This window comes from Mugil cephalus, chromosome 2 (assembly GCF_022458985.1).
Source record: "Mugil cephalus isolate CIBA_MC_2020 chromosome 2, CIBA_Mcephalus_1.1, whole genome shotgun sequence".
NCBI classification, from domain to species: Eukaryota; Metazoa; Chordata; class Actinopteri; order Mugiliformes; family Mugilidae; genus Mugil; species Mugil cephalus.
In genome coordinates, this window is record NC_061771.1 from 12,733,829 (window position 1) to 12,758,238 (window position 24,410).

At 42.6% G+C, this 24,410-nt stretch overlaps 3 protein-coding genes across 3 annotated transcripts; 1 reads left to right on the forward strand and 2 right to left on the reverse strand.

The window, feature by feature from the left end:
• The first annotated feature begins 1,886 nt into the window (after positions 1-1,886).
• On the forward strand, positions 1,887-16,207 carry LOC125003897 (phosphatidylinositol 5-phosphate 4-kinase type-2 beta). The gene is made up of 10 exons (XM_047578146.1): positions 1,887-2,675; positions 5,007-5,104; positions 7,049-7,145; positions 7,230-7,382; positions 9,010-9,156; positions 9,776-9,814; positions 10,087-10,200; positions 13,485-13,746; positions 13,957-14,060; positions 15,044-16,207. The coding sequence occupies exons 1-10, from the start codon at positions 2,532-2,534 to the stop codon at positions 15,122-15,124; spliced, it is 1,239 nt and encodes a 412-aa protein (XP_047434102.1). The 5' UTR covers positions 1,887-2,531; the 3' UTR covers positions 15,125-16,207.
• A 1,273-nt stretch (positions 16,208-17,480) lies between these two features.
• psmb3 (proteasome 20S subunit beta 3) lies at positions 17,481-20,169 on the reverse strand. The gene is made up of 6 exons (XM_047578147.1): positions 20,008-20,169; positions 19,042-19,226; positions 18,454-18,561; positions 18,187-18,364; positions 17,791-17,885; positions 17,481-17,656 (listed from the first exon to the last, which is right to left on the reverse strand). The coding sequence occupies exons 1-6, from the start codon at positions 20,008-20,010 to the stop codon at positions 17,608-17,610; spliced, it is 618 nt and encodes a 205-aa protein (XP_047434103.1). The 5' UTR covers positions 20,011-20,169; the 3' UTR covers positions 17,481-17,607.
• A 527-nt stretch (positions 20,170-20,696) lies between these two features.
• Positions 20,697-24,196, reverse strand: cwc25 (CWC25 spliceosome associated protein homolog). The gene is made up of 9 exons (XM_047579529.1): positions 24,052-24,196; positions 23,462-23,634; positions 23,138-23,374; positions 22,980-23,049; positions 22,666-22,814; positions 22,453-22,525; positions 21,617-21,822; positions 21,311-21,478; positions 20,697-21,199 (listed from the first exon to the last, which is right to left on the reverse strand). The coding sequence occupies exons 1-9, from the start codon at positions 24,067-24,069 to the stop codon at positions 21,088-21,090; spliced, it is 1,206 nt and encodes a 401-aa protein (XP_047435485.1). The 5' UTR covers positions 24,070-24,196; the 3' UTR covers positions 20,697-21,087.
• Between the last annotated feature and the right edge of the window lie 214 nt (positions 24,197-24,410).

Below are 24,410 nucleotides of genomic sequence, written 5' to 3' on the forward strand. Positions count from 1 at the left end.
CAGGAGGTTAACCTGGTTTCTCTAATTAACCATTTACTGCACATAATAATAATAATAATCATAATAATAATAATAATAATAAAAACCTCCAGGTATGACATCATGATATGAGTGGAACTGAATCTTCCTCTGAGGACAATTTCCATTCAAATCTGTTTCGTGTATATGTAATAAAAACCGTCTCAAGAAGCTTTACGTTAAGTCCAAGATCATCAAAGCAAGCACCAAGGCAACAGTGGCAAGGAAAAAGACCTTCCTCTCAACGGGAAGAAGGGTCCCCCTAATTATCTGCTTGAGATGTTCAGACTGTGTTGTTAAGCTGATAAGTGGTGTCGGAGTCCACCTAGCCTCCGCACTGAGCTGTGAGCTCTGTAGCTTTCTTCAGTTTCTTTCTTAGTTATTCAGCGTGCCAGATTTTATTTTCTCGTGGGGAAATCATCTTTTTCAAACTGTGCCACAAACCAAAAGCTACAAAACAGATAATTACATTATCTCAACGGGTCCCCACACAGATAGGACAAACAGATTTACAACCCAACATCACACAGTGATATAGCCAGAAAGGCGTCAGCATGAAATCAAGACACGTGGCTACAGCTACCAGGTTTTTGCCAAAGTTGGTCCTTCTGTATATGAGGGTCCTGTAGCTATGCACAGAGGGCAGCAAACTGTTAAATGCAATAGTAGTTGCAATTCATGCAAGGACACCTCTGGTTGAAACCAGAACATCACAAATTATTTCCTCATGTTCCTTTACAGAACTCTGACTTTATTGGGTTTTATATATTATTCTGATCTTGGTGAAGACTTGATTTATTTTTTTATTTATTTTTACATCTGTGCCCACAGTGCACAATTGCAATGCTCACACATAAAATATAATGCCTTTATTATCATCGTACAAATACAGTGAAGCTGAAGATGTGACTCTTGATAGACAGAAAACACATCAAAAACTATATTTTAAAAATATCCACATCGTTGTACAACCTGTTCCTCTTCTCAAAGAGTTCAAGGTTTGTTTAGTGTTTTGTGAGCTTACGGCTCCAGGGTAGAAGCAGTATTTTAGTCTGTTTGTCCCTGTTCAGATGGAACTGTAACGTTTGCAGCTCAGGCAGCAGATCAAGCAGATAATGGGATGAGTCTTTGAAGATGCTACGTGAGTATTTACTGAGTTTTAAGGTTGAAAATATCATGTTTCACAGTTATAACCAAAGCTGCACAAGACAACACAGAGGTTCTCTGCATTTTAGCAAAGTTGAGGATCTGATCTTCTTGTTTTAGGTTTCAGTTTACGTTAAAGGTAAGAGTCAAATCAAATCAGCAACATTTGCTATGAAAATATGTGCATCTCACCACATATGAAGAATTTGTAATGTTTATTTAAACCACTTCGTTGCATTCGTGCAAGGGTCCCGGGGAGAATTTTTGGAGGGTTTATGTCACAGGCGTCAAACACACGGCCACTTCTATTCCTAATTTGTCCAATGTTTTAGTCAAAGAAGTCACCCAGGGCTAATCAGCAGACAGCAATGCGTCTAAATTGCACTTATTTTCCCTAAGATTTTTTTTTTTTTGAAGGATAGTTTATTAAATGTAAACGTTTTCCTAATTTACTTGTTCTTCCCTGTGATACAACAAATGGAAAATATACAGAGTGGTTGTTGATTCTAAGTTATTAGGTCTTACTGGTGTGACCTGCTTGAGATCAAACTGGGCTGTATGTGACCCCTGAGCTAAAATGAGTTTTACGCCTCTGGTCTAGATGCTCAGGGCACCTCAGCCGTGGACATAGAACAAGTGACTGCTTCTCTAACCACCGGACCACTGCTCCCCAAACTGGGAATGTGCTCCTATTGTTGTGTGTAATTCTTTAAAGCGTCAGTTTTAATTCTGGCAAATTAAAATAAAATCTAAGCACGATTATGAAGAACCGTGGGGTTTGTTGTGGGACGCCCTGCAGTCCCCCGCGTGTCCTGCTGGAGGCGTTGTTGACCGCGAAGTGCAGCACGGACGCCATCTTGAGGAGACCCTGAACGCAGCGCTGGTTGGAGGCGACTGAGGCTGACAACAAGCTCCGGCGCATCATGAGGGGATTACTCACTTCTAAGTAAGACGGCACAACTCCAGGTTTGGACCGGAGGCTTTAAAGAGGAAAGAGGAGGAGCTGCCCGGCGACTGTTCACCGGTCCAGTTTTTTTTTTTTTTTTTTTTTTTTTCTTTGGTAAAGGAGGAGGCTGCTCTGCTCTCCATGGCCGGCTAGCTGCTCCCTGGACTCCGCCGCGGCCTGCTCGGGAGGAGGAAGGGTGGTGACGGCGCAAAATGCTCTACCGCTGACTCCCAGCGAGACAGTCACCCTGCCCAGAGACTCGCTGCGAGTTGGACGACGACCACGATGCACTTATAGACTTTTTAAACCCTCTTAACTTTGCGATTTTTGTTGTTGTTGTTGTTGTTGTTGCTGCCGCTGCTGCTGCGTGAACGACAGCGGAGCGCCGTGTCCTGCGTCCCCCGAGTCCCCGGCCGGAGACATGTCATCCAACTGCACCAGCGCAGCGCCCGTCAGCGCCAGCAAAACCAAGACGAAAAAGAAGCATTTTATAGGACAGAAAGTGAAACTGTTCCGTGCAAGCGAGCCCATCCTCAGCGTTTTAATGTGGGGTGTCAACCACACGGTAAATACATCGTCAAGTGTCTGGTTGTGGGCGGTTTGTTTATCATACTGCTGTTTTGATTTAGCTAGCAGGCTAGCCTGTTAGCCAGCTGCTCTCATCTGTCAAAGCCTGCTCCGTTGCTCTTTTGTGCAATTTGCCTATTTCACGTTTTATCCTCCAAATATCTTAGCAGTGTGCCTGGGTTGTCTGACTGAGCGGCGAAACATCGGGTTTCGCTGTGGACGCTGGCCGCGCTGCAACCGATGCGTTTTGCAGGGATGTTTTTTTGTATTAAATCCATCCGCGCGGAACTTGTTTTAAATGTAAATGTACACAAAAAAAGATGCATGCACAAGACGAGGCTGTGGAGTTCCACTTAAAAGCCCGGGGTTTTGCAATAATGCCTTAACAAAGCATGGACGGTGTGCGCGGTGGCTGGAGTCGTGGGCTGCTCTGGTGCAGGCGTGGAGTGGAGTGGGTGTGACAGGCAGCAGGTTCCTCGGATTTCCAGCTGCAGACAGCGAGCCCTGTGCCTTTTGTTCACACAAAAAAAAAAAAAAAAAACCTGCCCTAGGCTTCTTGCTTTTAGCGCCCGATTTCACTTGCTGCAGTTTGTTTATTCCGTCGCATCGTTTCACTATTAATAGAGCAGAAAATCTATCATATTCACTTTTGGCCGAGGCTCGCCGTGGCTATGAAAAGCTCAGGGAAGTGGACACCGGTGTGATGGACGGAGTCCGGACTGATGTTGCACAGTTTGATTGAAGTGTGGAAAGAGGCCTCTCAGATGTGTCTCAGTGAAGTGTCTGCAACCCCTTTTTCATTTGATGCGGCAAAGTGTAGTGACCTCCAGGATGGTTTTATTCTTTACTTTCTGCTAAAGAGCGTTGCTGTCTGCTCATATTTGTTTGTTCTTCTGGTGTTGCTTTTGGAAAAGTCACCTCAACTGAACATAAAGTCCATCAATAACTGGCAGCAAGCAACCCCGGGCGGGCGGGCGGGGGGGGGGGGGGGGGGGGCGGTGGGGTAATTAATCACAGCCGTGGCAGACTTTTCCTGCAAGGGCCACAGATAAAATAAGGGAGTAAAATGCACCCTTAGGAGGAATTAAGGAAGCGGCTGGTGATACGGTTATCAGTGCAGCATCAGCAGCGTTCAGCGGGTGAACTTTGGCAGTGGGTGTGTGGGTGCAGCAACACACACACACACACAGGCCTGAAAATTTTTTGAGGTGTGGGGGCGGGAAGCCGATTCGAGACATCAAAGAGACTTCTCATCAAAGGCCTCTTCTTCCAGTCAGGAGTTGTATGCATTTTTTAGCGGTTTCCCCCCCGCTGGGATGTTGGACGGTTTAACTTCACTCCGGTGTCCGGTGGGTGTTCAAGCGATGCCCTGCGCCACCTGTTTGATGCTGCTGCTCCCTCAGATTCGTATGCGGTGTCGACGAGACAGTTGTGTGCTCAGATTTGTCGGATCTTCGACGCGTTTGCTGCTCAGATCTTTCGCTGACCAGATGTGATCAATTTGATTTTACCTCAAACATGTGAGGTCATGTAAACTCCCCCCATGTCAACACGAAGCTCACAGGCTGGATTGTTGAAACCGTGCTTGTAGTTTCTGACATGAAGGCATTTGTTTGGTATTTACACCAGTCAGCCCCGACAGTCCAGTCAGGGTGTCCATGCTGATCCCCGTCCACTGCAGATTGTCCAGCATTGACGGTCTGATTACGGTGTAATGTTCTCCCGGGAGAAGTGGGTCCTGGAGTTTATGTGGATGTTACTTTGATAAGTACCACCGCCTCATCATGGCTGCAGACCACCCCCCGTGCTGTTGTCATGTGGTGTTTGTTGCATCCTGGTGCCATGTTTTCCAGACGTGTGGAAACCACGATGCATCAGACCGGACCACCTCCTTCCAGCGCTCCGTGGTCCGGGTCTGATTCTCGTTCGTTCATGGCAGGGGCTTTAATCAGTGCACAGGAGACAGCGTTGGCACCCCATACAAAACAAACTGTCTGACTTAGACGCAGCAAGAAAAAAATGCCTGCATGTTCTTTGATCCCGGAGTTAATCACTGCTGCTGATTAACGCCGTGAGAGATTTTGCAGAATGTGTCTCATGAAACTGACGGCGCAGAGCGGCGTCACAGGTCGTCGCCACTTTGTTCTCCGGGTTAACTCTGAGTATTTATGGCACGCTTTTATATATTTGTTGAGTCTGTTTTTAGCGTGTTCTCGACTAGAACTTTTCTCTTTGCGTCCTAAATAATCTGTTTGTGTGAAGATCAGCTGTCTGAAGATTCCGCTTGTCTCATCCCTGTGTCTCTCTCTTTCTCCCTCCTCTCCTTCAGATTAACGAGTTAAGTAATGTGCCTGTACCAGTTATGCTGATGCCAGATGACTTTAAAGCCTACAGTAAGATCAAAGTGGACAACCACCTATTTAACAAGTAGGTACATCACAGCTTATGTCTGCTAAAGGCACAATCTGTTATCCGAGTGTAAACGAGAGTATCTGGTCCAAAACACCTGCCGTCGCCGTGGTGATTGCATGATAAGGTGAAGATTGTGCGATGGTACTTAGCTCAGTTCTTATCAGAATGTGAGTCTGGTAAAACTCAATTGGGATTTCATTAGAGGGAGAGTTTCAACTGATGCAGAGATACAAAAACCTCTGCAGTTCATCTCCAGTTGGACCAATCAGAGCAGCCGTGTGTGTTAAGGCACTTTCAACAAAAGCCTTAACAGGTTACGATGATCCCGCTGTACCGACTCCCTTCACAGGAACAAAAGCAGGCTGGCTGCTTGTTGCAGAATACAAAATGAATCTGTAATGAAACTGTGGGTGTATCTGGCTGCAGGGTTGTTGTCCAAGCTCTGCTGAACACTTAACTGAACAACTTTGCATTTCATATCGTGGCAAAGTAGCAGCATAGGTCCGCTGACACAGAGCGGTTGTTAATGAAAGCCTGAGAATGGAAACGTGTCCCTCCTTTCAGGAGCACACAAAATAATTTGATCTCCAAAGTGAGTTAGTCGGGTCACAATTACGGAGTAATTACAGAGTAATGCTGTCCTGGCCTACCTACCAGGTCAGCCACAGTTTGGGCGACTTTGGCTCAGAAGGTAGAGCGTGTCGTCTCCACGGAGCAGAGGGTTAGACGTTTGATCACATTATCCACTTGCCAAAGTGTCCTTGAGCAAGACACTGCACCCAGAGTTTGCAGAGTTGTGAATGTGCGCGTGTGCTTATGTGAAGGTGTGGGTAAATGTGTCATCATGGCTGTAAAGTGCTTTGAGTGCCAGTGGGTAGAAAAGAAAACAAATAAAAACAAACAAGCCATTTACCATTTACAGGCTCTGCCTCAAAGGTGACTCATCTTATGTTGCATTGGATTTAGTGGCAGTTTTTAAGCCCCAATAAAATCTTTCTTTAGTTTCTTCTGATCTTTGCAGCTTAGGTGCAGTTATTTTGGTCTCTTTGGTGCTCAGATCCTCTTAAGGCTTGGACAGCTGATGTTTACAGCCGCTAATATTGACTTATTTCTTATCTCAAACCAAATGAAAAAATGGCAACGCTAACGTTTTATCCAAAATCATAGTTTGTGGGTCTGTTTGCTGTTACAGTTTGATGGTAGTGAGGAGGTTGTTCCTTTCTTCTGGGAAATTTGTTGCATACTGTGTGTTCCTCAGTCATCCAGATCACGGTTTGTCCAAAAACAAACACGCTGAAACTAGATCAACTGGACTTGTAGAGTTTCTTGAAGATGTTTCATCCAAGTATGTTTCATCCAAGTCGGCCCGTGCCACATTTTAGCCAGACAAGACAGGTGGTTTAGAAAAGAAGTAAAGAAAACCACGTGTGCCAAGTTGGAAAACTCAGATTTACATCTTCAGTCTGGAGTCTTTGGATATTAATGCATCATTTGATTACCTTTCATTTGAGAAAGAAAAGGGCATCCAAACAGATTTGTCCAATCAGAGATTGGACAAATAGTATCTTGTTGGTTCCTGTCAGTTTCTGATGAGAAACACCCACGTATGTCCCTAAGAAAAATCTGAACTCTAAAATCTTTTTGAAATGAAGAGGCTACTTCCATCAAACGTCTTCAAGTAGAGTTGCCCTTGTTTCAGCTTTTTCTCCTTTCTGGGCAGGTTAATTGCGTATTCTGTTTGCCACAAGAGGGACTTCCTCATGCTGTGGAGACACGTAGATTTGAATTTAAATTAGGTGCTCTTGTTGGTTTTGCTATAAATATGAGCTCTATTTTTTATTTTTTTTTTAGGAGAGCAACAATAAACCAGCAATCGTCAGAGAAATCAAAGTTCCTCATTTTCCTCAGTGAACTTTTGTGTTTCATTTTAACTGTGACTCTCTGTCTCTTCCCTGTCAGAGAAAACCTGCCTAGTCGCTTTAAGTTCAAAGAGTACTGTCCCATGGTGTTCAGAAACCTGAGGGAGAGGTTCTGCATTGACGACCAGGACTACCAGGTGAGACACCGGGAGCTCAGGGGTGGCAGCATCAGATGAAAATAAAATTCTCACTAAAAAAAAATAATGTCTCTTCTTTGGCAGAACTCTCTGACCAGGAGCGCCCCGCTCAACAGCGACTCCCAGGGCCGCTTTGGCAACCGCTTCCTGTCCAGCTACGACCACCGCTTTGTAATCAAAACTGTGTCCAGTGAGGACATCGCAGAGATGCATAACATCCTAAAGAAATATCACCAGGTAGATACAACCCCTACAACGGAGCACGCTCTGTGTTAAGCCCTATAACTCACACAGGATTAGTTTTACCTGGAGACGTTGTGTGCGTTACAACTTGGACCCGATCTCCATCTACACAAACACACATACTGTAAAATCATAGATATGCCGAATTACACTGATTTAGTATTATCACAAGTCCTCTGTGTTCAGAGTACTGTGGTAGGTAATTTGTGGCGTGATTGTTACTTTTCTCATGGGATCAAGATCACACACGACCTCCGCAATTATTACAAATTACTAGAGGCCCCCGGGTAAAACTAGTCCGGGGCGAATGGTGGAATAAATCTGAGAGAAAGTCTGTCTGTGAAAATGAAATCTCTGTTTGTTATGTTGTGCATCTAAACTCATGAGCCATTATTATGACTTTTTATTAGGTTCACTAGGGACAGTGAGTTTGTTCTAATGTAACAGTCCTGCACTTAATCTTCCTACATGACAACCCTAATGTTCAGTTCGTGATGAAGCAGAGTCGGATTGAATCTGATGATCATTGTGGAGGATGTAGTTTGTGGTGCAATTAAACAAGTGTTGGAGACATTGTCACGCATCTTCTGGCTCTTCCCTGTTATCGTACAATTCTTTGATATGATATCAGCACATGCAAAGTCCTTTATTTCCATACACACAATTCTTATGAGACCCGTAACAGCTCTGGATGTGGAGGGGAAAGCGCTGCTCATTCTCTCCATCCTCGCACATTTCCCTCTTATCGGCCCTGAGATTTGAACCTCCGGTCCCAGGCTCGCTTCTCTGCAGATTGAGGCTATAATTGTTTTTAACAGCCGTATGATAAACAGTTTCATTATCTTTTGCCGAGAACAACGCTCTTCCCCCTTTAGTTCCCTCGTACGCGGTCTCGTCAAAGTCTCATGTGTCAAAGAATCCAGGTAAAGGCTAATATTTTCCAGTAAAACCTCTCCCATGTAGCCTGTCATAGCCAAACTAAATGCCCGTCACAACAGGAGTCTGGGAACGCTCAATTTGGGATTTCATTATGGAGTGCGTTTCAAATGATACAGCTGTCGAGTGTAACTACGCCACTGTTACTCTTCTGTCCGTCGCTGCACAAAGCCAGCACAAACCATCTGAAAGGCAGATCTTTGTGCGAGCACAATCAGTTCCCTAGAGACAAGAGACGGCCTCCACTTTGGGCTGACTTCCAGGCTACTGTTCTGGAAATATGACAGAAAATAGATGTATATATGAATTAAAATCTCATTATCATTAATAAAAATGGCTATGACAACGAGATGGTATAAGCCGGATCCACTGAGTTTATCCTATCTCACTGACCTGTGTCAGTACAACACAAAACAAATCAACCGTACAACAAACCACAGCCCGAAAAATGAAAACCCAGTCGAATCAACAGCTCCCTCGGTTATTTGAAACTCGTGCTGAATCCCACAAGATTCAGCGCACGCCTGTTATATAAGAAGGTTTCCACCAGCATGCACCTAATGAGCTGATAAATGATGCAGAGCAGTGCTGTGTTGGCTTTAAATCAGTATTCGTACTGTATATTTGATTCCTCACTCCCACACTTCAGTTAAACTCTGCGCTGTCCTCCCCTGATTGTCTCCAGTTCATCGTGGAGTGTCATGGCAACACGCTGCTGCCTCAGTTCCTGGGCATGTACAGGCTGACGGTGGACGGGGTGGAGACGTACATGGTGGTGACCCGGAATGTATTCAGCCATCGTCTCACTGTACACCGCAAATACGACCTGAAGGTAGGACGAGCTGGCCTCTGCACTCGTTGGTTCGGTTTTAAATGAAGGCCGGCGCCGAGAGATGTTGAATAAGAGAGACTTCATTTGAAAATGAAATAACACATAGCTCAGACAAAATAAGATTATCCTTAAAAATAAGAAACATGAATATATTATGGTTCGGTAGCGGGAAGAGAAACTAGGAGCATCCATCAGGCACATATTATTCTAATTTACTGCTTAAAAACCTTGTTTATTTATATTTTTCTTGTATTTCTTACCTTTCATAAAAGTGGATTCACCCGTTTACTATAATTAGCGTATAAATCGTGTATTATCTTAAATTAAATGGGCATAAATAAATAATATAAATAAGGATGGGTTGGATTAATAATCTCGGCTCTTCAGCTCTTCATAGTTACAGTAGTTACAGTAGCCGTGCACAGCGCACAACACACTGACTGCACACTTTTTTTTTTAATCACATGCCTGTTCTCCTGCCAAGTATCCTCTGGAGACCGACACGCTGACAGTTTGTCTGAGTGTAAATATGCTAATGATTCCTCTGATGTGTGTTGCTCTGCTTTCAATTCATCCTATTTTTATTCTTCTTCATGTTCTTCTTCTCCCTGATTGTTAGGGCTCTACGGTCTCCAGGGAAGCCAGCGACAAGGAGAAGGTACGCTTTATTTCTGTGCGCTGACGGCTGCTGACATGAACGGACAAAAATAAACGGCCTCAGCTCACCTTGCAAGCAAACTTGTCAAATGACAGCTAATTTAAGTAGTTAAAAGTAAGCAGATATATTCTAGTGGTACCTTGTTCGCTGGCTGTAAACTGATGAACGGTCTCACTACGAGTCGTTGGGATGTGATTTTAACCTCATGAGTATTAGTGGCGTAAAACAAAAGTGTTCATTTACACCACTCCTGTTTGTCTCTCTGACTTTAGGCTAAAGAACTCCCCACTTTTAAAGACAATGACTTCCTGAATGAAGGCCAGAAGCTGCAAATAGGAGACGACAACAAGAAGTACTTTTTGGAGAAGCTAAAACGGGATGTGGAAGTAAGACACACGTCCATGTTTTCATCTGCTCTGAACTTTACAGCGTAGTTCATGTAAAGGGCTCTGGTGTCCACTCGTCACAGAAATACTGAGACTTCAACTTTTAAATGCGGACCGGAGGATCCGGTCCCAGTTTGACGTCTAGTAACTGTACGAGGCTGTTTATTGCACTTCCCCAGAGAGCTCAGTACTGTTTCACTAAAGAACACACATGCAAATGGACAAAACGTAAACCACCAGAAAATGTCGTTATCAGTTTGACAAGACGTGCGCAGCAAATACAACAACATATATAGAAAGACCCTGCAAGCAGAATGATTTGTAGGAGACCCCAAACAGAATATCTGAATTATATATTATAAATACCATTAATCAGCAGATGAATTGTGTGCCTGGTCAGATAAAAAAAAAAAAAGCAAAAGACTTTTAAGGAATTATGAGATATAGATGGATGGATGGATATTGTATCTTTGTGTTTGTTTACTCAGAAAAATTAATCATTTGTTCATATCTGAGAAGAGCCTAAGTGAGATATTTTCTTCCAATATGACTCTTGTTCAGCGTTAACAGCAACTAAACATCTCTGATAACTTCTGATTAGTTGCCTAAAGCGGTTTGGAAGGATTTTGGTCCATTCGTCAATACAGAGGCACTTCTGTTTTCAGATGTTCCTCTCATGAACCGTTTGCTTTAGTCCCTTCTACAACATTTCTTTATACAACGACTTGTGTTCCCGAGCTCGTTGTCTTGCTCAATGACACAGTTTTCGCGTAAGGTTGAGCTCCAGGAAAAGATGTCCTGATGTTTTCTTTTAGAATTGGTTGCTATAATACAGAATTCATTGGTCCATCAGTGATGACAAGCTGTCCTGGCCCAGATGAAGCAAAACAGGCCCAAACAAGAACATTACCACCCCCATGTTTCATGGATGGGATGAGGTTGTGATGCTGGAATGCAGTGTTGTTTTATCTCCAGACACGACGCCCACATTTAAAACAGATAATTCTGCTTTGGTTTCATCCATCCACAAAACTTTATCCCAGTAGTCGTCCTGCAAGTCCACATGATGCTGATCAAAGTGAAGACGGGCAGGAACGTTCTCACTCTACCATGCACACCGTGGCTGACAGTGTTATTCTCACGGTGGATTCATGAACATTAACCAATATGAAAGAAGCTTTTAACTGGGTAGATGTTACGCTGGGTTCCTTTGTGAAGTCTTGATTTTGGAGAGATCTTTGCTGTTTGACCACATCTGTGGAGGGTAAGGGTCATCTCAAATCTCCACCATTTATTAACAAGAAGCCTGATGTGTAATATTGGTTCATTTACCTAAATAAACAAACACAAAAGCATAATATTTCTATTCATTTGTATGACTGAGCTCTCTTTGTCTACTGTCAGCACGTTTGTGAAAATCTGATGTTTTGAGTCATTTTTATGCAGAAGTGTTGCAAATATTTTTAAGCAGCACTACATGTACTTTAAAAGGGAACTATGTAAAAATCCTGTCACAGATTATTGGCAAAACTGGAGTTTTTAAATAGACCACGGTACATAGTGTCTTCAGCCTCACCTCAGAACAGCTTCAGAGAAATGTCCCTTAACAAAGGTCGAATGTATTTTTGTGCCTGCTGTGAGAAAATATCGATTGTGCTGCGAGAGGCTGTTCAGCTCTTTTTTTTTTTCTTTGTTTCCGTCATCAGCACAAAACACCTCATCACAGTCACTATGAAGCTCAGTGGCTTAGGTTTAGCAAAAACATATATATTCTAATTATTAATCCATCAGTAGTGCTGAGTCTGGGACATGTTAATTGATTCATGGTGTTTTTTTGTTTGTTTGTTTTTTGTTAAACAGCAAGGACTGATTATGCCTTACTGTCAGTCCACTGTAAAAGTACCAAACAGGGGTACACTGTATGTCTGAAAAGGTGTTTGCATTTAATTTGGAGAATCCTGCAGAAACCTTGAGATTTTAGAGCCTGTCATTCATTCATAAAACAGTTTCATTCTTGAAGCTCCCTCTACTTTAGTGAACATCTCCTCCATTAATAGCTGCTCTGGGTTTTCTTACCATTATGACTAGTCTTGTGTAGGTCCTCCGTTTGTCACCAGAACAGCATTCCTCTAGGCCAGTCCAGACCTCTGTAGGTATGCTGTGGTATCTGGCACTAAGACGATCGAAGCAGATCCCTGAAGTCATTCGGGTTGACAGATTAGGTCTTGAAATGAGTGGACGGACTTCTGTGTCCAGCACATCCCACAGATGATGGATTGAATTGAGATGTGGTTGACGGTCAAGTCAACATCTTGATCTGGTTGTTGTGTTTCTTAAACCATTATTGAAAGATTGTTGGTTTGTGGCAGGGAGCATTATCCCGCTGAAAGAGACCACTGCCATCAAGGTTTCCATGTGAGTATGTACATGGTCCGCAGCAATGCTTTGGTAGGCGGTAGCGTCCACGTGAATGGACGACACCCAAGGTCTCCCAGTAGAACTTAACCCAAAGCATCACACCGCCTCTGCCGACTTGAATGCTTCCCAGTAGTATCCCAGCACTGTATGTTCTCCTGATTGTAAAAGAAAACACGATTCATCAGGCCAGACCACCTTCCTCCACTGCCCTGTAGTTTAGTTCTAATGCTCATGTGTCCATTGTAGGAGCTTTCGGCCTCGTGGACCCCTTGACTAGTCTGCAGCTGCACAGCACCATACGAAACAAACTGTGATCCACTGTCTGTTCTGACTCCTTTCTATCAGAACCATTAAGTTTTTCAGCAGTTTGAGCTGCAGTAGGCGGGCGAGCCTTGTCTCCAATGATACTTGGCACTTTTTTAAAGATAATGCTGCAGTGTTGGAGACGCTCCGAACCAATCCTCTTAGGCATCACATCGCTCAAACCCTTTCACTTGTCCATCTTAAATGATTCTTAAATCAACTCTGACGACAGAATCAAGGCTGTGATGGATTGGACTTGTTGGCAAAGTGTTGGTTTTGTTCCTGAACCGCCTCTTGTCTACTATTCAAACACAAAGAAGTGGTTTGAGATTAGTACCTGGCTCTGACACAGCCCTCAAACATCCTCTCTGGAAAAATGGTTTCAGTGAACTTATGTTACTCACTAGATAAAGTTTAGTAATTCTGACACGTCGTTCTGTGCTTTAAAAGCATTAAAACGACATAAAGACTTCCATCATGTTGGTTTGAAGTCACTGACCAGGGCTGTGAGACCCGATGAAGTATTAAAAGAGTTGAACTAAAGTGTTTTCTTTGCATGTCAGTTTCTGGCCACCCTGAAGATCATGGACTACAGCCTCCTGGTGGGCATCCATGACGTGGAGCGGGCAGAGCAGGAGGAGATGGACGTGGAGGGAGCGGGAGACGAGGAGGAGTACGAGAACGACGGGATGGGAGGAGGCGTGCTCACCGGCTCCTTCGGCACGCCCCCCGACAGCCCCGGGAACCCCCTGAACTGTGGAGGATTCTTCGGCCCCGGGGAGTTCGACCCCTCTGTGGACGTTTACGCAATCAAGAGCCACGACAGTGAGCGTCGCCTTTAACACACGACTAACTGAAAGTAGCTGTAACTCTAAACGAAGACGCGTGGAAAGACGAGGGAAACGGTTCTGAGCGCTAAAAGTTGAAGAGTGGAGCGTAGATTTAGAGAAATGCATCCACAGATTAAAAAAAATCGCGTTTCGCGTTTTTGATCGAGGTGCAAATAAAACAGTTGAGCTGTTGTTCCTGTTGCAGGTGCTGTGAAGAAGGAGGTATACTTCATGGCTATCATCGACATCCTCACGCACTATGATGCTAAGAAAAAAGCTGCACATGCTGCCAAAACTGTGAAACACGGGGTGAGTGTCAAGACTCGAGGAGTTACCGTAAGAAGTCGATACCTGCTGACGTCGCTCTGTGACACGTGTCAAACATCTGCTCCTGCAGTGAAATAATAGTCAACTATCAAGAATCAAGAGTCTTTATTGCCATTATGAGAACATGACGATATTTTGCAGAGACCCCCGGCTGAAAGGCCTGTACTTTAGCTCATCTGTTAGACTCAGCTTCCTGCCGCCTGTTTGCAGAGGTGCTTATTATCTGGGCTGGGTGTGCTCTGCTCTATTTAAAATCGCAATACGGGAATTCACAGGGTGGCACACTTGGTGATTTGTAATAAGAGGAAGGTTTTGCGTTGCATAACACGTGGACGTTCAGTTCCACATTAAATCAGTTCCACATTAAATCAGTTCCACATTAAATCAGTTCCACATTAAAACAGTGTGTGGCATTTATAGGAATCTATTGGCGGATATTTAAATCGATTTTCATGACTTCCTCAGTGTGTAATCACTACAGTTCTCACTACACTGTTGATCTCTACAGTCGCCCAGAGTAAACAAACCAAACGTCACCACTAGATGTCTCTAAAATCTTCACACTGGACATTAAAGTCTGATTTGCTGCTACTTTTGCTTTGAGAGACCGAAAAATGGAGAAAACAACAAACAGAAGTTCTCCCTATTTTCTTCTCCTCTGTCTTCTCCTTCCTCTCCTCATTCTCCTCCCTATCATCCTTCTCCATCATCTTCTTCCTCTCCTTGTCATGTCAGTTAGACATCTCATTGGAAAATTGTGTTTTTCTTTTCTAATTAAATTAATATGATCCATTACACTGAGTATTTAATTTAATTTATATAAAGGATTAATGCACTAACCAGTTTAGTCTCAGTGAACCAGAGCTTTGTGCTCTCCATCAGACTGTAACGCGTAACACAAACCGGTGGTTTTACGTCCCACGTGTCGCTTCTTCCAAATAACACGTTTCCTTTCTGTTTCCCAGGCGGGGGCCGAGATCTCGACAGTGAACCCGGAGCAATACTCCAAACGATTCTACGAGTTCATGTCCAACATCTTGTCATAGACTCACCTCCCAGTCCGGCCGCTCACCTCCCGTCATAGATCTGTCAAAAACAAAACAAAAAAAAACAACAAAACACAAACACACACTTATTTCTCTTCTCCCTCACCTGAGTGTAGGTGCACTTCCCACCAGCCTCTTTCTCTCTGTCCCTGCTTAAAAGCAACAAAACAAACCTTCCAGGGTCCTCCCACAGGCAGCAGAAGTCTGGCAGGAAGGATGCATCCAGCCTGTTACACTGTCCCCACGCCACCTCCTCCTCAAACTCGTGAAACCGCTCACTGAATTTGGATCCTGATAATCTCCCTGCTCTTTATTATTATTATTATTTTTTTTTTTTTTTAACGTGTATCTGGTCCTCAGTCCTCCTCAGACACCTTGTTGCTCCTCACGCCAGCACGGAAACTGTCTCACTAATGCCTTGAATGAGTGTGTCAGCTTCAGCAGTTAACAGTCCGTTAGTAGAGTCTCTTCTGTTCCTGTTGTTGTCGTTCTTATGATTTCTGCTAGACACACAGACGTAAACACGGATGCAGAGTGGTCAGGTTGCATGACGAACTCTCCGGCAGCCGCCATCAGGCTTCACCCTCAGTAACTAAAAAGATTTAAAAACGTAACCGCTGACAAATTGGTATGACGGGATAGACACATTAATATATAATGGTGTATTAAGTAAACGAATGCAATATCAAAAATGCATGGCTGACGTGTACATGAGACTCCACCAGTTGAAACATCCCAACCACTGGACTTAGCATCTGAGTGTTATGATGAAAACAAACAAAAAACAAACAAAAAAAACGGTGTTTGAATGTTATGTTGCCATATTGTTTTTGAATATTTTTGAAATTTTAACCGTGAGCTTGGTGGAGGTCGGTCTAAGAAAAAAAAAAAACTACTCACATTAAAAAGGGGAATTCTGCAGCAAATACTTGTTTTATTACCATAAGGATCATTTTTATATCTTGTTTACATTAATGTAGCAATTTTGTGTTTGTATACAGTATTGTTTTGTTACCAACAGACATTAGGAAAAAAGGTTACTTGAAAATGATTCATTGCATATTAAAGGGAGTTTTATCTTGTCTTTGTTGTTTGGCTGCACTTGTTTCTACCGCAAGGCTAATGTAGCTAATGTTCACCTTCTTGAATTTGTTTCATGTTCCATTGCTTTTATAACTAATATAATTTGGCTTTTTTTTGACCTGAAATTACAATTAAAATCTGTTGAAGAGAAACACAGATTTCTACACAGTAATGTCAGTCAATTAAAGAAATGGATCGTAAAACTAGAAGAAGACAGAGACACCCATGACTACTCCGAGGCCTCAGCAGATGACATGGAAGATATTCTGTATTCAGTTATTGGATGGGTTCTTCTGTTTTATGGGAGAGTAGCAACGACATATTAAATCTCAACTAGATTCCAATGTGAACAGGAAGAAGGCTCTATGGTCTGTTAAGACCAAAATAGAGGTTTTTGTTCATTGGATTAAACGCTGTGTTCTGCACATCAACACTTTAGAGCATGGCGGTGGCAGCATCATACAGTCAGGATGCTTCTCTGCAGCAGGTCGTGGACGGCTTGTAAAGGTAGAGGGTAAAATGGATACATAAAAATAAAGGCAAATCCTACAGAACAGTCTTACTCACATATATATATATTTACCATTAATGAAAACGACAAAAATGGGAAACACCCAAGGGAGTGAATACTTCCCTTACTTCAATTTCTCACACCTGTCTTGAACCTAGGTGCGTTGAAGGAATGCAGGATTTTTTTTTCCCTGACACCTAAATTTCTACTATAGCTCACATAACAAATTCAGCTCAAAAACATCTCCTACAGTGCACTTCACTAGACCCTCCCCAGTGCCACACTTCTCAAATGTGTAACCAGGAGTTAAATTGTCATCAAGAGATCAAAGCTTAGATAAATTAATCAGGACAGAGGTTGAATGTTTCTATATTAAATTACCAACAATATTCCTACGTTAGTACTTTCCGACCTTTACTGTCAGTGCACTAGCTTCTCATGTCAGCCACTCATGCCATCAATTGTTCCATTTTTTTAAAATTCAAATATAAATATACACACACATTGATCTGGCATAACATTATGACCACCTTCCTAATATTGTGTAGGTCTCTCATGTGCCTCCAAAACCTTTGTGAGTCATCAGAGAATGAATATGGGGGGGTCCTGTGATGTCTGGTGACAAGATGTTGTTAGTGGGGGTCTTTGGTTCCTATTGGTTGAGGGGAGGGGCAGAACATTGTATCGTCATAAGATGATGAATATTTTTGGTGTATGAGCTATTAAGAACTATTAGTTTCTCCAACAATACCACGAGTCACATTCAATGTTTAAACCCTATGTTCATTTATTGAACTTTACCAATAAGAAAACAAGACAGAGTACAGGCATCGTTTATTATTTTATACAAAACATGTGTGATAGTGACGTGTGGGGGGAAACTGAAGCTCTAGTCCATCCTGGCCTTCAGGGTTCGTGTGGTGATCTTGTCTTTCTCGCTGCCAGAGAAAAAAAATAAAGGGCTGTCAATTACCGTTACTTTAGACAGACGTGAGGTAGACAACTAACAAACTAAAAATGCTTTCAGTATAGACACGGCTGTTAGCCTCCCAGCCTGACCTTCTGTACTTACATGACATGTACGACGACTCCCATACCAGAGACTGCATCTCTATCAACTGCATTCAGCATCGCCTGGGAGATGGTCTCAAACAGGTCCTCTGGTTCCTGCATGACCAACAACATTACTCAGTTTAACAGACAAACTTTAACACATTTTTAAATAAAGAACATCTGAAACCTGAAGGAACAATCTTACACATGCCTACAACTACAACGGGAAACTTGTAGACAAGTGATTACAGAAGTGGATTTCTCTTGATCCAGAGAAGTAGAGGGAAAGTTAAGTGAGGAATCAATGATGATCGTGCAAACACGTAATAAAGGAATCCTTTTAACCCAAAATAAATAACCTCGAACTAGCCTTCAGTAACCAGACTTAAGGTGTAACAGTGAACTTGGTACTGACCATGTCCGGCTCCCACAAAGATTCACACATGCCGTACATCTGCTCCGAGCAGGTGCCGCTCACAACAAAGTCCTCCGTCTCCATGGGGCAGCCAATCAAATCCAAGGAGCAGATGAAAGGTTCAAAGGTTTTGGGATCAAGTCCAGCGATCACCGGCTCAATGTAGTATGGACCGAACCTAATAAGAAAATCACATTAGTTACTTACTGGATAAAATGATTGTGGGGGGGGGGGGGGGGGGGGGCAGGTAAATTAAGTTACACTCACCTCCTTTCGTACAACAGGTTGGACACCATGCTCATGAAGGTTTTAGGTTTGATCTGGCGACCTTCTTTCAGCTCATACAGGTTCAATCTGAATTTCAGCCTCTGGGATCTAAGTGCAACACAAAGAAAAAACAGTCACCGTCAGTGTTATTAAAGAAACTATTGATTCATTGTCCTCCTCACACTCCATACAGGATTTCTGCTTGTTTGAACAAGTGAAATTTAAGACTTTTTAAGACCATCATGGGTTAAATTCAACACCTACACGAAATACAAAAATAAGGAAAATCAAATACCCCGAATTACTTTCAAAATAACACTAATGAGGAACAGAAATATAATAGGCTAGGGCCACAGTTGATGCAAATGAAGCAGTAAATGGATGAAAGGATTTCAGAATTCACTAAATGTAGCTCAAGACCTACACTGCAAAAAAAGGTTTGTATTTAAGACTTTATAAGTCCTTAAATTGAGACCAGTGATGAAATTTTAAACTTTTTAAAACTCCAGCCAACTCCTGCTATACCGCTGTCTGTAACTTTGGCTCCAAGCCCTCTGGGAGAAGGATGCTGAGGTTAGAAACACTCACACTGTCTGAACATCAGAGGCCAGACCAGCCAGTCCGATGTACAGTCTGTCTCCCATGGGGAAGATCTTCTGGAAGTCTGTGGTGACCATCTGAGCCTGAATGCCGAACCGCCGGTCCGCTGCGATGGCCACACAATTCTTCCCCCGCATGGCCATGACGGCCCCTCCGTTATAGGACATAATAGACTGGAGGGAGGAAGAGATGCAAGGGTAAGTCCACCACTTAATGCATCAGTTCATCGGTTCTTTTTTTTAGAAAAATGACGCAACACTTAAGTGAAAAATTAAGCAAAAACAAGCTGTTAAAATGTCACTCTCTGAGGTTCAAGAAAATAATAAGCATTAATAATAATTGTAGTTTAACCCCTATCATTAAACTGTATAGAACAATAACAGCACTACCATAAATGTAAAGACTAAACATCAATGCGCTCCTATGGGGCATCCATTAAAAACCTTTACGGACAAAATCATTTGTAGATGCTAGCAGACCCTAACTTTAGAAAATCCATCTGTTATCGAGTAATATTACGTTTAATCTACAACCAACTAAGTCGAAGCGAGTCCAGCTCATGAAGACAGACATGGCAAGTTAAAAATTGTTTTCCTCAATTATAAAAACGAAACATGAAAGTGAATTCACAAAAAATAAAAATCGTTAGCTGAAGTGCGCTAACCATGTAGCTTTCCGGGTTTTGCCGGTTAATGTATTTTAATTTTCCTGTTATCGTTCGCCGAATAATTTCGTAATACAATAAATACACTTAAATTATAATAACTTGTAAATCCTGGCGTTAATATTCGTTTAAAAAAGATACAGAGTATAAAGACTAGTTAACTTTAGTGAGCATGCTAACTAGCAACATTAGCTTAGGAGAAATTTTGTAACAGTCAACGTTATTAACTAGGTTTAATTAATTGCATCCAATAAACAATACGTAGGGGATCTATAATAAAGTGTTCTTACCATTTTGAAGGTGTTGTGTGATCCTAACCGCTAAAACTTGTGAACTCTGAGTGTGAGACTCTTAGCTCCTCACAGTGACTACACGATTTAGAAACACAAGAGATCACAGTAACATGACATTTCTACGTCACCGTCTGCTCTAACCGTGATTGGCTGTGTGAGAATGAGGGGCTGCTGCCATTGGCTGATGAGAGACGCGGCGAACGGTGCGTGCATAGTTTGGTGGAGGAGCGTTAAAGCGAAATTAAGAACGGGATCGACCAGCGAGCACCGCTCCTTCAAAACTTCACTGTCACTGTGAGCTCTGTGACTCAGGTGATTCTCACTGGGCGAGGAATGCGACCAACGCTTATTATGTTTTTTTTTTGTCTGTTTTTAAACACAAAAAATAACCTTTCAAATGAGACATAAGACTTCGACCAAGAGCTTCAAATAAAAGTATGAAAATCCAGTTCGTTTATATATAATTTACCAGGATACAACCTGGTTTAACTTGAAATAAACTAAATATAATAATAGTATTTTTTTTTGACACAAAGAGCCTCTGATAATTAATTTCATGTGACCTGGAAGTGCTCTGTTAATTGTGTGGTAAGGCTGCATTGTACTGTGAGTATTCCCAGTGGAAAAACGTTTGTTTGAGGAGAACAACAAGAACAAAAAATAAGTAAATAATGCTGCTGCAGAAATTGAGTTTTTATACCAGTCTATATTCACAATGATACGCTCAAAAATAAACATACAGTATACAACAAACACATCTGGGATAAAAAAAAAAAAAATCTCATCCTTGTGTAAAAACTAAATCAACATAATGTACAAAGTTGTGACCAGTTACACCTTATAATATCAGTTTTAATGAAAGCTGGACAGGTTAGCCTGAGCTGAATTGGTTTGAATTGTCAATTATATTGTGGAATCTACTTTTACAAACACTGGGATGGTCCTTGGATGGGGTTGTTTGTTTCTAACCATCCTTCTGAAGTAGTACATTAAATAGACAGATAAAGGGGTGCATGGACCAGTCTTTGCAAGTGTTTTCAGTCTGTTTATCAAGTCCGGTGCAAACATCCTGTGTCTTCATCTCTTCATGAAGTTGTCCAGAGAGGCTGCCGTCCTCTGAATGGAGTGGATGTTCCTCTTCACTCTGTCCTCTAAAGAAGAGCTTGCAGCACTCTCCAGCTTCATGTTGCTGCAAGGAGGAAAAAGGTCAGTATCAGTGAATCTGAAAATGTAGCGATTTAAGACACCATTATTAGGTATACATGTGCTCATAAACGTCACACAATCTGACTGGACTTACTGGATGAAGCCAGCATGGCGTTCATGCTTGACATTTTGATCCCTCTGCTTTTCCTGCTCATCTTGCCTCTTATATCTCTTCACATTATTCTCCCTGTCCTCTTCCCTCTGCTTGGCCTGTTCCATCATCTCACGCCTCTTTCGCTCCAGTTCGTCCGCAGAAAGCTTCCTACATCAGGCAGAACCATACGGAAAAAGTTAGCGCAGTTCACTGTGAGTCATGAACACTTCTGGCTGACTGCTGGAACACGTCGTGGCCTCTCAAATCTACTTCAGATGTACTTTCTGGAGATCTGTGAACTCTTACTTGGTCACGGGGTTCCTCTGTCGGTGGTAACGGTCCCTCTTTGGACTCGCAGGTCTGGGTTCCACCTTCTTGTCTCCTCTGTGTGAGGAGGAAGTGTAGGAGCGACCGTCTCTGTGGTTTTTGTGGGGTGATCGGGATCTGCTCCTGTCACGGCGTCCTGAGTGATTGGACGACTCTGAGGAGTGCTGATGTCTGCCAGCAGGGAGCTGAAAGAAAAGATTTTGATTTAGGGCTCATGGGTTTTTGCTGATGAGGCAGGAATGTTCAAGGGGAAAGTGCCAACAATGGGCTGCTTTTTAATGGGCAATCAAAGTATAATTTATGGGGGCCTATTGTACCGACCATGGAAATGAACTGTTTGCCCTCCCGTACAGTGCCTGAGAAAACTCAAAGCACTGCACCTCAAGAAAACACATTCAAATGGACCAAAGACTCACAACACAGCCAGATACAGAAATGGATAACAAACCAAACACCAGCTCTCAACAGGGACTTTTACATTTTCATGGACAATAGTCTGCAACCTCACCTCTAGATGTCACTAAAATCTACCCAGTCTTTAAACAGATATGCATTTATAATCAAGCAGACTTTTCTATTACAGATGTGACCTCCAATAAAAAATAAATGTCCATTTTCCTGCTTCTAACATCAGCGTTGAGGATAAAATGTTCACTTGCTGCCTAATATGTCCCACCCATTGACAAGAGCCACGATACCCAGATAATCAGTGTTTCTCAGTCCACTTGGTCAGAGGCCATATTGTTACAGCTGATCGGTGTACGTGTGATCAAAATAACTATGGTATAATGAAAAACTGTGAGCCGCTCACTGACCTGTAGGCCGTAGCCTGAAATATGATGAGAACGCGACTTGGTGTCCGTTAAGGTTTCATCTCGTGATTGAGACCTGAAAACAGAGCAACTAAGTTAGGGAATATTCTCAGCGCAGCAGAGACAAACATAGAAAATGAGATACTTTCGTTGTGTACAATGAGGTTTGTACATAAATCATGTTGAAAGTATTTCTAAATCTTTCTCTTTACACACCTGTGTTTTTTTTCATCTTCATCTGAACTTGAACTTGAACTTCTCTTCTTGTGCTTCTTGTCCTTCCTCCTCTCTTTGTCGTCTTTCTTCTCCTTCTTTTCCTTCTTCCTCTTCTTTTTCTTGTCCTTCTTGTCGAGATTTTGGCGAAGCTGTGGGAAAAATCATCTTTTAATATTAATACAGGACAAACGTTGAAACGTTGAGCACTTGATAGCAGCAGTCGTCAGTAATTCCTGACATGATGTACTGGTGACAATGCAGCTGATGTGTTAAGATCAATACAACATGCCAAGGTCATCACATGTGAACTTTACCATTTCTTTGATTTTCTTCATCTTCACTGGATTAGTCAAGACTTCTCTCTTCTTCTCTTCCTCACGCTTCCTGCAGAAAAGAAATGAAACACCAGTGAGATCATTGGTAATTTTTAACACATTGTTAGAACAAATTAGAGAGAGGTTGACTTGCTAACCTGATTTGGAACAAGGGATCTTCCCTGATCTTGGCAGCGAGGTCGAGGCTGGAGGCAGGAGTGTTGGTGCTGAAGATGGACCCGGGTAGGAGGCCAGTCTCAGCTGATGGCCCGCTCTCTGGCTCCTCGAACTGGTCTGTGATCTGCTTGTCAATGGGGCGCCCCAGCAGATACTCATCTCTGGACACCTGACCGGCAGGGCCCTGGTACATCCAGTCGAGGCGATCGTCCTTTTTTCTGTCAGCGAATAAATTACACATCGGATTTAGCAAAGCAGTTTTGTCTTCACCCGCATAATAATTAATGACATGAGCACGAGCTCACTTGATGGCACCCGTTTCCTCTGCGTATTTTGTCATTTCTTCTCGCGCTCGTTCATCTTTCAACTCTTTCTGGAGCTCCTCGATCTTCTTGCGTTCAGCCTCATATTTCTGCTCAGCTTTCCAGACTCGCTCGATGTTTTTCATAGTCTGGGGGTGCCAGCTCTTTTTCAGGTTCTGTTAGAAGACAAGTTAAAACACTCAGCTGCTGTACCAGTGAAAAGCAATCAGATGATATCTTTAGTAGAAGATAATAAATATTCAAGCTTCTGTTAGGGCCAGATTCACAATGTCTAAGATATCTAAACTAGCATACGCATCTATGACCATCTGGTAGTTTTGCTAAAAACAAGCTAGGACCACAACAATCACAGCTGTTAAAATGTGAGAATGGAGACCCAAGTCAAAGGGTGTATTGATGAACTTAATTATAGCATTTAACAAATCCGAAGCTTTTAATTTGTGTTGTAAAAGCCGTAACGGAGACGACAAGTAAGGAAATCTCTTTAAACTCCAATTTTCTCAATGGAGTTCGGCATTAGCTTTTTCTCTCGTAAGCGCCTATCGCGAAAGGTTTAGTTTATTTATACTTACCAGATCGCCGCCTCCCATCTTGAAACAATCGTCTGTTAACCCCAAAAATGAAAAGAAAAATCAACGATAAAAGGTGGAACAACGAAAGTTTAACGCTAGCTAGAAAATGGAGCCACCGAGGGCAGCGAGTGGTTGAGTGATGCGTTTTGTGTATTTCCTGTTTTCTATAGTTCAACTTCCGGTTTCATCTTGTGGTGCATTCACAGGTAAATTGTAATTTGAAAATTGTAAACTCCGGAACCACGGATCGTTTAGTCGGAATTCAGTCGAAAATAATTACAACTTTAGTGGCAATTAACTAGGTCTAAGCTGCCATATTCTTTCAGATAATGCTGACGTTGCCGCACTGCTTTCTGCAC

Coding starts and splice junctions, on each gene's coding strand:
- psmb3 (XM_047578147.1), bottom strand. Junction 18,365..18,453: donor AACCTGTTGTACGAAAGGAG/GTGAGTGTAACT, acceptor TTTTCTTATTAG/GTTCGGTCCATACTACATTG. Junction 17,886..18,186: donor CTTTGTGGGAGCCGGACATG/GTCAGTACCAAG, acceptor TTGGTCATGCAG/GAACCAGAGGACCTGTTTGA.
- cwc25 (XM_047579529.1), bottom strand. Junction 22,815..22,979: donor TGAAGAAAATCAAAGAAATG/GTAAAGTTCACA, acceptor TTTTTCCCACAG/CTTCGCCAAAATCTCGACAA. Junction 21,479..21,616: donor CAGAGGAACCCCGTGACCAA/GTAAGAGTTCAC, acceptor TGCCTGATGTAG/GAAGCTTTCTGCGGACGAAC.
- LOC125003897 (XM_047578146.1), top strand. CDS start 2,532: ATGTCATCCAACTGCACCAGCGCAGCGCCCGTCAGCGCCAGCAAAACC. Junction 7,383..9,009: donor TCCTAAAGAAATATCACCAG/GTAGATACAACC, acceptor GATTGTCTCCAG/TTCATCGTGGAGTGTCATGG. Junction 9,815..10,086: donor AAGCCAGCGACAAGGAGAAG/GTACGCTTTATT, acceptor CTCTGACTTTAG/GCTAAAGAACTCCCCACTTT.